The following is a 16,186-nucleotide window of genomic DNA, read 5'->3' as shown; positions in this document are numbered from 1 at the left end:
TGAGGGTCTAGCTCACTCTCAGCCTGCTCTGACCTATGAGGGTCTAGCTCACTCTCAGCAACCCCTTCTGGCCCTCTGACAATGACAGTGCTCACTGACTTTTAAGTGTATCTGAACACATGTGGGCACCTGCTGGGAGAGAGCCTCATGGTTTCCAGTTCCAATTTTAGAGGCAACATCATAATTTACCTTTTAGTTTTTCTTTACAATAAAAAGAAACAGCAAAGAGCAAAGGAAAATGCACCACCTCCTGGCCTCACTCACACTACAGACACACATGCACATACACACACAGAGATACACACAGACACACACAAAGAAACACACTCATGCATACACACACACAGAGACACACGTATATACACAGATACACACAGAGACACACATATACAGAAACACAGACACACACAGATACAAAGAGACACACTCATGCATACACACACACACACACACAGATACACACATATACACAAATAAACACACAGACATATACACAAAGACACAGACAGACAGACAGACAGACAGACAGACAGACAAACACACACGAGCACACATGAAGAAGGCGGTGCTTCAATCTCTTTAGCTTAGGTAGGAAGCCCACTGTGCCATTCCCTGGACAGGAGATTGTGGACCATACAGATGGAAAGAGTGAGATGATGCTTACTGCTCTCGTCTTCCTGACTGTGTGATGAGATGCTTCAAGCTCCGGCTCCCTGCGCTGCTCTCCATGATGGGCTGTGCCTGGAACAGGAGCCAGACTGAACCCTTTCTCCTGTCAGTCGCTTTTGTCAGAACTTTTAGTCACAACAACTAAAGCCACTAGGATGAACAACAGCCAGCAGCTCTTCCCTTCTTCCTACATCTTATGCAAACTTCTCTCTGTCCACATAATATCTAGCATATGCTATTTATACAGTGGCAGAAAAGTCTTTCCGGGAGGGGCCCTGTCATTTAGTTACCCGACCTTTACTCTGCTGATTGCTGTTTCTGATTTCCGTTCCTACTGTCTCCCCGCCTTTTCTTCCAACCAACATTCTCACTCCAAGAACCATTTTGTCTCTTGGATGCTGTTGTCAATATTATCTCACTTTTGGAGGCTACCAAATTACTTTCCCAACACAATTTTCACAGTCTGGCAACTATTTTTTAGATATCTTTGTTCTTTTCTCTCTCTCTTTCTTTCTTTCTTTCTTTCTTTCTTTCTTTCTTTCTTTCTTTCTTTCTTTCTTTCTTTTTGATAACGCTTCCTGTAGCCCAAGCTGGTCCCAAACTCACTATATAGCTGAACATGACACTACCCTTCTGATCATCTTCCCTCTAACTCTTATGTCCCAGAAGCCCACCATGCCTGGCTACATAATATTTTTGCAAAGGGAAATCCAAGGCTAAGTTTGCCCTCATGGTCCTTGTACTTGATTGTCTAAAATACTAAAGGGGAGGAAGCTGGGTCACAGTGCTGAACTCTAATGACCAAATTCAGGCCACGGAGATGTTTTTGGTAAACACAGCTGATGTTTAGAAAATAGCGATGATAAAAGGCACACAAAATACCAATTTCTAGTTTTTTTCCTTGCATTCTCTGGGCAAATATGAGAGAGAGCCTCTGTCCTCCCCTGTCTCTCTCTGCTGGATCCGAGCGAGGGTCATTTTCCAGGAGTTTGCTCATGATGTCCCGCATCCAGGTAGCCTCTCTGAATGTGCTGTCTGTCAGGTCTTTTCTAGTAAGGACACCTTGGGAGCAGCCCACACTCTTCAGTCCTCTCTGCTTGAGCACCAGCGTTTCACACAGACCACCTGGACTATGCAGGTGTTTTCCTCAGGAAAACCCATGACAAAGCCTCCAGCAATGGCACCTGGGCAGTTTGTTTCACTGGCAAGGTTGAATTCGATCCCACAACCAGCTTTTTAAAAACTGTTTTTATTGAGCTATACCTATTTCTCCACTCCCCCCCTTCCTCTCTCTTCCCCTTCTACCCTCTCCTGTGATGCCAATGCTCCCAATTTACTCAGGAGATCTGGTCTTTTTCACCCTCTTATGTAGATCCATGTATGCCTCTCTTAGGGTCCTCTTTGCTGTCTAAATTGTCTGGGGTTGTGGACTGTAGGTTGTTTTTTCTTTGATTTATGTCTAAAAGTCTCTTATGGGTTAATACATATTCTATTTGTCTTTCTGGGTCTGGGTTACCTCACTCAATAGGTTGTTTTCTAGATCCATCCATTTGCATGCAAATTTCAAGATGCCATTATTTTTTTTCTGCTGCATGGTACTCCATTGTGTAAATGTACCACATTTTCTTTATCCACTCTTTGGTTGAGGGGCATCTGGGTTGTTTCCAGGTTCTGGCTATGACAAATAATGCCACAATGAACATAGTTGAGCATATGTCCTTTTGGTATGATTGAGCATCCTTTAGGTATATACCCAAAAGTGGTATTACTGGGTCTTGTGGTAGGTTGTTTCCTAGTTTTCTGAGAAATCTCCATACTGATTTCCAAAGCAGTTGTACCAGTTTGCACTCCCACCAGCAATGGAGGAGCCTTCCCCTTACCCCACATCCTCTTCAGCATAAGTTGTCATCAGTGTTTCTGATCTTGTCCATTCTGACTAGTGTAAGATGGACTCTCAGAGTTGTTTTGATTTGCATTGTTCTGATGGCTAAGGAAGTTGAACATTTCCTTAAGTGTCTTTCAGCCCTTTGAGATTTGTCTGCTGAGAGTTCTCTATTTAGGTTTGTACCCCATTTTTTATTGGATTATTTGTTCTTTTGATGTCAAGTTTCTTGAGTTCTTTATATATTTTGGAGATCAGCCTTCTGTTTGATGTGGGGTTGGTGAAGATCTTTTCCCATTCTGTAAGCTGTCGTTTTATCTTGTTGACCATGTCCTTTACTTTACAGAAGCTTTTCAGTTTCAGGAGGTCCCATTTATTGATTGTTGCTCTCAGTGTCTGTGCTACTGGGGTTCTATTTAGGAAGTGGTCTCCTGTGCCAATGCGTTCAAGCATACTTCCCACTTTCTCTTCTATGAGATTCAGCGTGGTTGGCTTTATGTTGAGGTCTTTGATCCATTTGGACTTGAGTTTTGTGCTTGGAGACAGATCTATTTTCATTTTTCTACATGTTGATGTCCAGTTATGCCAGCATCATTTGTTGAATATGCTTTCTTTTTCCATTTTGTATTTTTTGCTTCTTTGTCAAAAATCGAGTGTCTGTAGGTGTATGGATCAATATCCAGGTTTTCTATTCAATTCCATTGGCCCTCCTGTCTGTTTCTATGCCAATATCAGGATGTTTTCATTCCTGTAGCTCTGTAGTAGAGTTTGAAGCCAGGGATTATGATTTTTCCAGAAGTTCCTTTATTGTACAGGATTGTTTTGGCTATGCTGGTTTTTTTTGTTTTGTTTTGTTTTTCCCTATGAAGTTGAGTACTGTTCTTTCGAGGTCTGTGAAGAATTCTGCTGGGATTTTGATGGGCATTGTCTTGAATCTGAAGATTGCTTTTGGTAAAATTGCCATTTTTACTATGTTAATTCTACCTATCCAAGAGCACGGGAAATCTTTCCATTTTCTGATGTCTTCTTCAATTTCTTTCTACAAGGTTTTAAAGTTCTTGTCATACAGATCTTTCACTTGTTTGATTAGAGCTACCTCAAATTATTTTATGTTATTTGTGGCTATTGTGAAAGGTGATGTTTCTCTGATTTCTTTCTCAGCTTGTTTATCATCTGTATAAAGGAGGACTACTGATTTTTTTTTTTTTGAGTTTATCTTGTATCCTGCTACATTGCTGAAGGTGTTTATGAGTTGTAGGAGTTCCCTGGTAGAATTTCGGGTGTCATTGATTTTATACTATCATATTGTCAGCAAACAGTGAGAGTTGGACTTCTTTTCTGATTCATATCCCCTTCATCTCCGTTTGGTGTCTTTTTCTCTAGCTAGGACCTCAAGTTCTATAAGGAATAGATACGGAGAGAGCGGACAACCTTGCCTAGTTCCTGATTTCAGTGCGGTTGCTTTGAGTTTCTCTCCATTTAGTTTGATTTTGGATGTTGGTTTGCTGTATATTGCTTTTATTATGTTTAGATATATTCCTTGTATCCCTGTACTCTCCAAGACTTTTATCATGAGAGGCTTTTTCAGCATCTGATAAGATGATCGTGTAGTTTGTTTGTTTCAGTTGGCTTATAAGGTGGATTATGTTGGAGATTTTTGTATGAAAATAAATCTTTTTTGTTTGTTTTGTTCTTCGAGACAGGGTTTCTCTATATGATAGCCCTGATTGTCCTGGAACTAGCTCTGTAGACCAAGCTGGCCTCGAACTCATGGAGATCTGCCTGCCTCTCCCTCCCGAGTGCTGGGATTAAAGATGTGCACCACCACAGTAGGACTCACAACCGGCTTTCAAAACAGCTCAGACCAGTTCCACTCACAGAATTGAAACAAGCAGAGAGGATCATGTGATGCAGACATGCTGAGTCACCCTGGGAACGAGACTTGTGGATGATGACAGTAACAGGTGGTCTAAAGTAAAAGTTTTCTAATAACACACATAGCAAGGCTACAATTTCTTAAATACTATACACACATGGCTGCATATGATCCTGGTTAAAAAACAAAAACAAAACTAGGCCCTGCCTTGGTTGGCTGCTGTGGCCATCTTGAATATCTCAGCTGCTCCCGGCCTCTGGGCTGGCCTTGGGGTTCTGTCCTCAGAAGGGGTTTCTGGGAGTATGGAAGACCCTTCCTCCCTGACTGGCTCTCCTATGTCTCTTCTAATGCCCTCCCTGCACTTTTTTAAAAATTATTATTATTAGGATAAATGGAGGAGTTTTAATTCTTTCTCTACAGCTCTTAGTTAAATCACAGTTCTCTGAAATTGCTGAGACAAAGTAATTTCTGCCCGTTCGTGGGTGTGTAAATCTTAAGGAGTGATGACCCTCTGCTGCAGGTGTGTTGATTGCATCCCGGGAAGAGATCCACACAGAATCTTCACTTGGCAACAAGAGACTTTAAAACCCAGACTGTGCAAAGTACCAGTCTTGGCTCACCTCGGCATTTAACACCTGCAATCTCTCTAATCACCAGCCATTATGATTTCAGAATCCCATCTCCACTCTGTATTGAAGGGTTCACTTTTACAGAATGGACATGTTAAAAACAATTTTAAAAAAAAAAAGAGTCCAGGCAAGATTTTAAGTACCATTTTTGTCCTAAACATAGCCAAGGTACAGGATGTCCATGAGGGGAGTCAAGCCTGATTGCCTTTCATCAGAGAAAGCGAGGTGATGAGAACCATTGGGAAAGTGACCCTGAAAGAAAAGGCTCCTGATGGCTCTGAGGAGAACTTTCCAAAGATTGCATTAGAGCAGAAATACCAGAGGCTCCCCTTGCTAAACAGGCTTTTCTGGCCCTCTTTTGGGTCCCTCCTGCTGGTAGAGCTGGAGGCTGATGCTGTTTCTGCCAGCTCTCCAACCGCCCACAGGCTTCTAGGCTTCCCATCACTTCCTGGCTGCCGTCAGCATCCAAAATCTCCCATCTTCTCTGGCTGAGAAGACCTGAAGGCCTTGGCCACCACTTTGCACCATACTGTGTCCTAAAGAGACTACACGAACAGTAAGACGTCAGTAACACATGAAGGTAGCCACTCAAACAACACACCAGGGACGTCAAGAAAATGGTAGGATACTTACATGGCTGAATACTCAGATTTATTAGTGACACAGCCCCAGGGACAGGCACTGCCTGGATGGTTTCAAGTCTTTTGTTGTTGTTGTTGTTGTTTTTAGAAACAGGGTTTCTCTGTAGCTTTGGTTCCTGTCCTGGAACTAGCTCTTGTAGACCAGGCTGGCCTCGAACTCACAGAGACCCGCCTGCCTCTGCCTCCCCAGTGCTGGGATTAAAGGCGTGCGCCATCCAGCAGTGGTGGTTTCAGGCCCTTCTGTGGACAGATGTGAGGTTGGGACACCACCTTACTGTCTGAGCATCTACTTGCTGCATCTTTCACGGTGTTGATAACCCCTGCTTGGTGACATTTTTGCGTGTGTGAGGATGGCATTTGTCATCCAACCTAAAGACCTGAGTTCAATCCCAGGACCCACAAGGTAGAAGGAGTGAACTGACCCCCTCCATGTGTGCGCTGTAGCACATGTGCCCCCTGACAATAATAAAAACATGTGGAGAACAAAAAGAATCTCTGTCCCCTATTAGACTGTAATTTCCATGAGTGGTATCAACCTCCCTTACTGCTCTTGGAGCAGTTTTGGCCACACTCAATGTTCAGTCAATACTGCAGTTCAACGGAAGAGTTCAAAAATATAGACTTACAATGGATTCAATAAATACTTGAATAAATGAGCAAAAAACTATTCCCAGTACGATTAGCTTTAAAGATCTGCCCAGCTCTCTTTTAACTCATTGCTTGTTTTAATTGCCAGCACATTGTGTGTTCCTTAATGGCAGAGACACTTTTGAACAATTTAATCTCAAATCAATTACGAGTTCCAGAGCCAAACCCACCTTCCTGTTTATAATCTCCGCTCGCTTAGGAAGGGCAGCAGGTTGATACTGGAGGCTGACATTCCTACCTCAGATTTCCGAGTCTGTGGACTCCACATGAATGGAATTTGGGGAGCTATTGGGACAAACCAAAAGAAATTATTCAAATTACGCACATTTTGAGATAATGATATTTGAGTAATACATTTATTAGCATTTTAATAAGGCCTGGAGATGTGACAGCCCAAAGCAGACTTGACATTACGGAGGCCCATAATCCCCCTGTCAGTTTTGTCGTGTTGTCTCTGCCTGCGTTTTCTTTTTAATTATGTTACAGTTTCTCATACATAGCCCTTTCAAGAGGGCTAAATTCGCAGTTGCTGTAACTGCTTAAGCAGTCTCTTCCTCCTGACATGCCATGGCAATTATTTCTGAGAGAAATTATTAAGAGTGTGGCCTTTAATCAGGGGAAGATCACGCAGCAGAGAGCCTGGGTGAGAGAATTCTCTAATAAGATTCCTGTAATTGAGTGTGGGCAGCCGGGCCCTGAAGATACATGGAGACAGTAGAATCTGTGATTCTGAAGAAGGGGGTGACTCGGAGTGTGTGGAGATGGAGCCTAAACAGATGGCATTTTGCACTTTAAGGTCTGACCAGAGCCCGGCTTGCTTTTTGAAAGGGGCCATTCATTTCAAAGCAAGTTAGTGTCCTGCTTCAATAATCCAAATTAGTTTAACACACTTCAGTGACATTTTTTGGACATTTTTCACAATTATTAGAGATAATTCACTTTTCTCTGTAGACTGTAGGGTTGAAAGCAAATTAAATCAATAGATTTTCTTCCTTTGCTCTCTCGAATGAGCCAGAAGCTACTGGTCAAATGTGCCCACGACCTTTCTGCTCAAGCTTAAAGACCCAAACAACCTGTTGGAAAGATGTTTGGCCAATCTGATTATTTTCCCTATACTAATTAGTTTTATTTCTTCATTAAATTGAATGAATTGCCTGGTCATTTTGTCACCGTGGGGATGAAGTGCAATCCACTTAGAGTGAATGGCTGTCCTTGGCAACCATGGAGCCATAGACACAGCTATTGTGACAGCTTCCTGAGGAGGAAAGAAGCAGGTCCTGAGACAAACCCTCTTTCTCCACCCTTTCATCGCCCTGGCTGGGACATGGAATCTGGGCCCCCCAGGAGACCCTAGAGACCTGGGAACTGGCTTCTTATCTCTGATGCTTTTCTCCCTCCAAACCAATCTTCAGCTAGCATCAACATGTATCTTTGAAAAAAACAAATGTCAATCTGTAATTGGTGGTTTCTCTCCTGCCTGCCAGTTCCCAAATAAACACTCAGATGCTTAATATTAATTACAAATGCTTCGGCCTGTTGCTCAGACTTATTATTAGCCAGCTCTTACCTCTTAAATTAACCCATTTCTATTAATCTCTGTATTGCCACATGGTTGTGGTGTAACCTCACATCTTGGTTCTCTGGTGGCTGCTGGCATCTCCCTGACTCTGCCTTCTTTTCCCCTGTACTTTGCTTGGATTTCCCATAAGTCTCTATTCTACCTGGCTACAGACCAGACTAGTTTCTTTATTAAGCAATTGATAATAGACCATATTCACAGTATACAGAAGACCATCCCACATCATCAATCCACACTGAAAACATTGGCTTTTCCCAAGAAGACACTTGTACTCTGAGATAAAAATACCTGCTGGCAGCCCTGCCTTTGCTTCACTCCCCCTTGCTTACACCCTCCTCCCACACTGGGGTCATTGGCCCAGCTGCCGTCTCAGTCCCTAGGTTCCTTCCTAGCTGCTGTTTTTCCTTCCTCTAGAGTATCCTTTGCATGTGGACAATGCAGTCCCTCTCAACATCATCCATCATCTCTCTCTATTATTTCCCCACCTTTGTGGCCAGTTTCTCCCTTACCTTCTGTGTCTCGTTCTGTCTACAACAGCTCCTAATTGCCACTCTGCCATATTCCTACCCTTTGCCTTGTTGCTTCACGAGCCCTGCTGATGGAGGAAGGTCATTGGTTAATTATAATAAAGAAACTGCTTGGCCCTCATAGGTTAAAACATAGGTGGGAGGAGTAAACAGAACAGAATGCTGGGAGGAAGAGGAAGTGAGCTCAGAGGCCGTGCTCCCCTCTCCTGGGCAGACACCATGAAGCAATTAGCCTGTAAGGGCTAGAGTTAATGGGCCAAGCAGTGTTTAAAAGAATACAATTTGTGTGTTGTTCTTTTGGGGCATAAGCTAGCCAAGCAGCCAGGAGCTGGGTGGCAAAAAGCAGCCCGCAGCTCCTACAACACCCTGCACTATCTCAAACTCTTTTCCATGTCTCTCCCCCGTCCTGTATCTCTGTCCCCATTAGCACAGGATCCTGTGAGGACCAGATTCATCTCTGTCGTGTTGTCTCTGAGTTCTCAGGAAGTGCAGCGCCTGTTTTGCTTGCTGACCAGAGGAGGAGTGCCAGCAGCTGGTGCCTTCGTCATTGACAGCTCTGTCACATGGGTGCTCGCTGAGGCCGTACTGAAGGGAAACCCACCACTTTCTAAACCTTTGTCTTTCTCTGTTCTTTACCAGTGCTGGTTCGCTCAGGATGAGTGTACACAGTAATCCTAGAAACTGATGGTGGAGAGAGACGAGCTTTATCGATGATTGTGCTCAACTCTAAGGGGCAGCATATTTCTGCAGACTTTGTTTGCTTTTAGAAGCCCAGGAAGATTTAGGCATCTAATTGGTTTGTGATGTCCGTGCCCATAGGTGACAGTTTGGGGAGGAGATATCATGTGTGACCAGAGGATATCAGGTGCCATTGACTGGGTTTCTTTTCAGAGATTCCCCTTGGTCTAGGGCTTACTCACTGGGCTAGGCTAGCCAACCAGCAAGACCCAGGGACCCTCCTGCCTCTGCTTCCCTGGTGCAGGGATTCTAAAAGTGCCTAACGTTGCACCCAGCATTGGTTGTAGGCCTCTAACTTGACAATGTGGCCAGATGACCCTATAATAGTAAGGCCTATAATGGAAAACCACTGGTGAAGACCAGCAAATTGTTTATTAATATCATTATCAATATTATCATTTCTTTCTTTTTGTCTTTTCCCGCCTTTATTCCTTCTTCCCTCTTTCAATTTTCTTGTCCTTTCCTCCTTCCTACCTTCTTCCTCTTCCCCCTCCCTCCCCTCCTCCTCTCCGTTCCTTATTCCCTCCCTCCCGCCATCTTTAATGGGAAAGAGAACCCACAACATTTACTACAAGCTCAAGGCGTGAGCTTTGGCTTGTCCAGAGAGAAATCAAGCGTAAGACGGTTTGGGAGTCTGGGGGTGATTTTAATGTATCTGCAGAAAGGACGTGGCACTAACGCTGAAACAAACGACTTTGCTTATATAAGGCAACGCAGTTTCTACCAGCTCAGTGGTGACTTAGAACGCAGCCTACACAGGGCGTGGAGTCAGGGCTGTGCACACGAAGGTCAAGAGCACGGAGCTAGGCGAGTGTGCTGCGTCCTAGCTGGGAAGAATAGCTGCTCTCTCCTGGCCTTGAAGGAGGTCTCAGGTCAGCCTGTAAGCATAGCAACAGGAGAGAGAGAGAGAGATGAAGCTCTAGGGCTCCAAAATGAAAAAGGATGGCTGGGTGGGCAGCAGGGGTTGCTAGCTTTCCTAACAAGTAGAAAGGTTTTCAAACTCTGGGCTTGTATAACTTTAATCAAAATAAAAGCAGATTTGACAGTGTGCCCAGTGCATCTTCTAGGGATTCAGGCATTCTAGAAAGTTTTTTTTTTCCTTTTATCAGCTCATCTCATAATGCGGTCTGCCTTTTTGGGAAGGATCACCCTGTGGTTCTTTTGGCCTGATTCTGGAGTCCTGCGAGGAAATGGAGGAGAGAGTAAGGGGGGACAAGGGGGAGCAGGTGTGAGAGGCTATTCTGTCTCTTCCCTTCCCACATGCTGACATCAGCCACAGCAAATGACAGCATCCCAGGTGCCCACCTCTCCCCCTGCGGCCTGGCACTCTGGTGGTGGCCAAGTCATCACCAAGGTGTTCTAATCCATGGTCTAGCAAGTTCTCTACTCTTGCCACCTGATTCCAGAACCAGGTTACTCAAGAAGCCCAGATGGAGGGTGGTGCTATGATGAAAGTAGACACCACGCTGAACCCTGTGTACAATGTATATGTACAATGTATGTGATGAGAGTGGACACCACGCCGAACCCTGTGTACAATGTATACGTACAATGTATGTGATGAGAGTGGACACCACGCCAAACTCTGTGTACAATGTATACGTCCAATGTATGTGATGAGAGTGGACACCGTGCCCAACTCTGTGTACAATGTATATGGTTATGGAGTCATCACCTTGGTGTCTTGGCATTACTGTTTCCTTCCTTGGAGGATGTGAAGACAATGCATTTGTCCAAGTGTGAGCTGGAGGTGATCAGAGTCCTGGACACACTGTGTGAACGGAGGCTCGCTGTAGAGACTTGGACCGCCTCCTCATCGTTCTTGGTCCGCTTCATGATTGTATTTATAAAACACGCTCCCTCTTGTAGGTCCGCATCTGCAAGGAGAGCCATCTTGTGCCAACCCAAACCTGCCTGTTGGTCGTGGGAGCAAAGAGAAGGAAGGTGACTGCCAACAATCTTCAGAACCCATCTCCCTTGGCACAAAAACCATCTTGGAAAGAGACAGCTTGACTCTAAAGGTGGGAACCACCATTCTGAGGCACCAGTGCCTACCCATCATCTCGACTTATGCCTTTATTTCCATATCATTGTCTATGTGGTAAAGTTACCTGATCTTCTTCTACAAACCTAAAACCAGACTAAAAAAAAAAATTTCCCAAACATTCTACACTGAAAAATTAGCTACCTTTGGAGCTGGGGAGATGGTCCAATAAGTAAAACATTTGCCATTCAAGTGTGAGGACCCGAGTTCAAATCCCCAGCACCCACATCAAGGCTGGATACACATCTTGAGGGTCTAACCTCAGCACACCTACAGGGAGATGGGAGGTGGAGACAGGAAAACCCCTAAAAGTTGTGGTGCCAGCCAGCAGCGTATGCAGTGGGAAACAACCAAGAAAGCCTGTTGTGAGCCAGGTAGACAGTTGACCTACACCCGGGGCTATGTCACAATGCGACTGGTGGGCTTTGGTTGTGAAACTGTTGGCAGGTTTTCTTGAAAACCCCAAGTCTGCGTGATTAGTTCCCTCAGAAGAAAGATGCTTAGCGTATGTTCGGTGTTACTGCAATGTGAAAGCACCCTAGGTGGACCAGGAGACAGGAAGTGTGGGACCAGCTGGGTAATGGGGTTGTTTGGCTTTACACAGAAACCGCTTTTGTATCAGTCAGGAGCTTGGCTGAGGTTAATGGGCTGATCAGTTATTAATGGAAGCTTATTGAGGACATCCTATTGAGGTTCACGCTCAGGGAGGCGTCGTCGGGACCTCAAGACCTTTCTTTCATGGCAGACCATGTTTCAGATCACAGTTTTCTTTGTGCCAATTAACCTTTCCCCCTTTGCTCTTTGTCGTAGGATGTTTCTCCATCTGCTGGTGAGCGTAATAACTGTTCTCAGGAGAAGGATCATGTCAATGGGTCAGGACAATCTCTGCCATCCAATGTGTGCTTGACAATGTTTCAGGAAGATCCCCTGCCCCAGGGCAAGGGTTCTGATGTAGGACCCCCAGGGACTCCGCTGCCACCTTCCCAGGATCAAGTCTCCTTAGTTGCCAGCCTGTGTATCTCCCCAGATGATTCAAAGCCGCCTCCGTCCCTTAGATCGAAAGGAACATTTCCCCACCGTGACATTGCTACCTCTGTGGCAGCCATCTGTGTTCCTACGGGGACACCAACAGGACACAGAACACTGGGGGGTCACAGTGTGGAGTCACATATGGAGGAGACACTGGCCCAAAGCTCCCCAGATAAAAGAGCCATTCGAGAAAGCATAGCACAGGCACTCCTGCCTAGGAGACCTTCACCTAGCCCAATATCACCTGGAAGAACGCGTTTAGAAATGCTGCCATCAGGTCCAGGTTTGACTAGTTCACACCAGGAGGAAGTGAGACCCCAGGCAGATCTTCCCTCCTGGACCCAGTATGGGCACAGGGAAGTGAGCGTCCCATGTGCAGTTTTAGGAAGTGAGAGTAGCATATGTCACACAGAAGAATTCATTACCCCCAAGAGTGTCATGGCTCCTTCTGACCAAGGACAACCCTCAGAGGTCTCTGAAGCCCCCTTGAAGTCCATCCGGAAAAGGAGTTTGGAAGGAATGAGAAAACAGACTCGGGTGGAGTTGAGCGATACCAGCAGTGATGATGAAGACAGACTGGTTATAGAGGTATGATGTGCTTCAGGAGAAAGATGGTGGCCATGGCCAAGGACTGGGGATGCTCAGAGATAACATCACCACTCACACAACATCCATAGGCTATGAAAGCCGTCTGAGGGTCCTTCAAGCCAGCTCTAACCAACACGATGCCCCGAACCAGCCATACCTTTCTTCAGTGTCTCTCAGACAGACTTTGGACTCTTCCACACTGAGCTGGAAGAGCCAAAATGGCCAGAATTACCATCTCAAGAGGCTCAGCATCCACAGCTCCAACATGACACAGTGATCCTCGCCTGCCTCATGCAGTCAAAGGACACTAACTGGAAGAGCCATATGTGACATCGTTCCTGACCAGGGAGACCCACAGGGTCAAGCTCCTGACATCTCCATCACTAAGTGAAGAGTGGCAAACATACTTGGGGTCACTGGGGTGGCTTGAGGAAAAAGGATGGGGTACGGACTGGGCACCAAGATGGTTCTGTGAACTTTGGAGACTAAGTCCAGATGCATTAAAACTGGTCAGGGCCAGCCAGCCATCCCAGTGGACAATGTAAATATGTCATAATGCCTAAGGCCCTTTTAAGTGTTGCACAAATGGTCAGTACCTGTTTCTGTTCCAGTAGCACGAGCACGTAGGGCCCTTGTACATGTGCCTTTCCTGTTAGACCCCCCCCCCAGTGCCAAAAAAGCCTTGTGTTTTTGTTTTTTCTTTTTTTAGATCTTGCAAAGGAACATTGCATTAAGTCAGTAAAATAGTCACTGCAATGAGTCATTTTTTTAAAAGGGGGAAAATTCACTTATTTCCCTCTGATTATTTTCGTCATATTGGGCTCTGAGCAATTTCAATTAGAGGGCTACATTTTAGCAATCTGTACAGATTGAACTGATGCCTGTTCCTCATGATGGAGTCTTTTAGGCTTCCTCTAGAAGCTTCCAGGACATAAAACTAATTGGAGTTCTGATGCTGTTTTACATCTTGGTAATTTTATTTTGGGGACTTGGTGTTATTTTGCTGTCAAATTAAATCAACCTTTGCGTTGGGCATTTCAGAACAGCATGGATCAAATCCCCCAGTATTTCAAACCGGTGCACCCCTGTGCAGAGGCAAATAGGTCTGTGTCAGCCAGCCCTCTATGCAGGCCCCAGGTTCCCAGACTTCCTCTTCGTTCCCCTTAAGTGCAAGGGGGAAACTTGAAGAAGTTTACACTGTTCATTCCTCTACAATTTCCTACTTGCCTTGGTTTGATTTTGTACAGTTTGTGATTTCTGGCTGAATGTTCGGCTTAACTCTAAGGTGATGATGCTCACGTGACATCTTGTACTCCCAGACAAGGCAGCCACGAGAAGCATCTCAACACGTGTGAACCCAGTTTCCTAAGTCCTTACTGTGAGGAAGATTGACCCACTTTCGAGTATTCTCATGTCACCTTCCCAGCGTGGCTGTTATTCACTGAGAACTCCAACGCCACAGCAAACGCAACTTCCTCTTAGTAGGTCCTTCTGTCTATGGTCATCACATACATGCTTAGATAGCTCAGTGATGGCAAACCCAGCCAACAGGAGTTGAAAAGAACTAGACGTCACCTCTGTATGCTTCTTAAAGCAAATGAGAACGGCACAGTGGTCTCTGCCCTTTGGATGGCCTGTGCCAGAGAAGGGCAGCTGAGGAAGAGCTCTAGGGGAGGCACAGTCCTGACCCGGTCTTTAGCTGGGAGACCTTGGGGATGGCTGTCTCTGTGCATGACAGTGAGACCTGGTCAGAGGAGCTCACTTGTGTCTATAGGGCTGAATCCTGGTGGGATTAGCTGATTGAGAGACCATGGCTCCCTTTATAGCTGGGTCTTCATGGGCTGGAAATGTCCCCATGGAAGCCATTGCTCCAGAGTCGTCATTTTGGGGAACTGATTCACAGATATTGTTAGGCTACTCCTGCTGTGTAGTATATGAACTGAGGGAAGGGTCCCCTAATTACGCCTGCTATGGAATTCCTGATTTAGGGGAGCATGAGGCTCTTAATCTCAACATCATGGGTTCGTGCCCCACATTGGGCACCATTTTACATGAGGAGGCTGCATTTAGTTTCCTGGCTGCCCAGACCCAAATAATCACACAGAAACTACATTAATTACAACACTGATCTATTATCTCAGGTTTCTTATTAACTAACTCTTACATCTTAAATTAACCCATTTCTACCAATCTGTGTGCTGCTGGTACAAGGCTATGCCTTACTAGTAAGGGTCTGGTGTCTGTCACCTTTGGCAGCTCCATGGCATTTCCCTGACTCCACCTACTCTCTCTCTCTCTCTCTATCTCTTCCAGTCTGGATATATTTTTCCTTGCCATAGATCAAAGCAGCTTTATTCATTAGCCAATAAAAGCAGCACACATACAGAATGAGATCCCACACCATTGGAGTATCATCACCTACCTTAAAAATCAGAATTTAGCAAACAATGGGCATAAAACTGAGTGGAAGAGAACATGCATGTAGGTGGAACTGGTTCCTTTGTCTCAGGAGGGACAGGGCAAGGGAAGAAAATTACCTTTCAGGTCGGTGGTTCTCAACTTGGGGAGTTAAGACCCCTTTGGGGAGGTCAAATGACTCCTTCACAGTGTTATCTAAGACCGTCAGAAAACACAGATTTTATATTATGATTCATAACAGTAGCAAAATTACAGTTATGAGTTAGCCACAAAAATGATTTTATGGTTGGGGCTCACCATAACATGAGGGACTGGATTAAAGGTCACACTGTCAGGAAGGCAGGGAGCTGCTGTTCTAGACCCTGATTTCCAGGTGACTGCTGAAACCTAAGAGTGTCACCAGGCCCATCTCATATATATATATACATATACATATATACATATATATATACATATACATATATACATATATACATACATAAGCATAGCCCTAAAAAGCACACGCTGCCACATGCCACAGTGGGAGCACAGTCTCTTCCGAGTCACCATAGCCAGCTGCCACCCCCTAGGCTATATCCAACGGTGCAAAGTATTGATTCCATGTCTTTAAAGCCCTGTGTCTATGACAGAGACAGGCAGCTTGCCAGACCCCTGCTCCAGCTGGTCAGTCTTGCCAGGGGTCCTTTACTTTAAACCAACGTGAATTTGTGAACCTTGTATTTCGATAGATTTCTTTTTTTTATCAGACATTTATTTTAAAAAACCTTGGGAGGAGCTAGCTACTGAAAAATATCCTAAAGTAAGATATTGTTTTGTTTGGTTTTAATGGGGAGTCCTTTATATAATATAAATTATATGTATATATATATATAATATTACATATGGTCACTGGTTTTTATAAATCTAACTTTCTTAAGG

The 16,186-nt window shown here is 44.8% G+C and overlaps 1 protein-coding gene across 1 annotated transcript in view; it reads left to right on the top strand.

Moving 5' to 3' along the window:
- The window catches only part of Znf831 (zinc finger protein 831), a 112,148-nt gene extending 97,169 nt beyond the window's left edge, over positions 1 to 14,979 (top strand). The window contains exons 5-6 of the mRNA XM_005362771.3: positions 11,059 to 11,210; positions 12,044 to 14,979. Coding sequence (XP_005362828.1) covers positions 11,059 to 11,210; positions 12,044 to 12,856 — 965 coding nt within the window. The 3' untranslated portion in view covers positions 12,857 to 14,979. The remainder of the gene's footprint in view (positions 1 to 11,058; positions 11,211 to 12,043) is intronic.
- The last annotated feature ends 1,207 nt before the right edge of the window (positions 14,980 to 16,186 follow it).

The sequence above is a fragment of the Microtus ochrogaster genome, linkage group LG8 (assembly GCF_000317375.1).
Source record: "Microtus ochrogaster isolate Prairie Vole_2 linkage group LG8, MicOch1.0, whole genome shotgun sequence".
In the NCBI taxonomy this organism is placed as follows: Eukaryota; Metazoa; Chordata; class Mammalia; order Rodentia; family Cricetidae; genus Microtus; species Microtus ochrogaster.
Note: the sequence above shows the minus strand (reverse complement) of the source record. Positions and strands in the feature narration are given on the sequence as shown.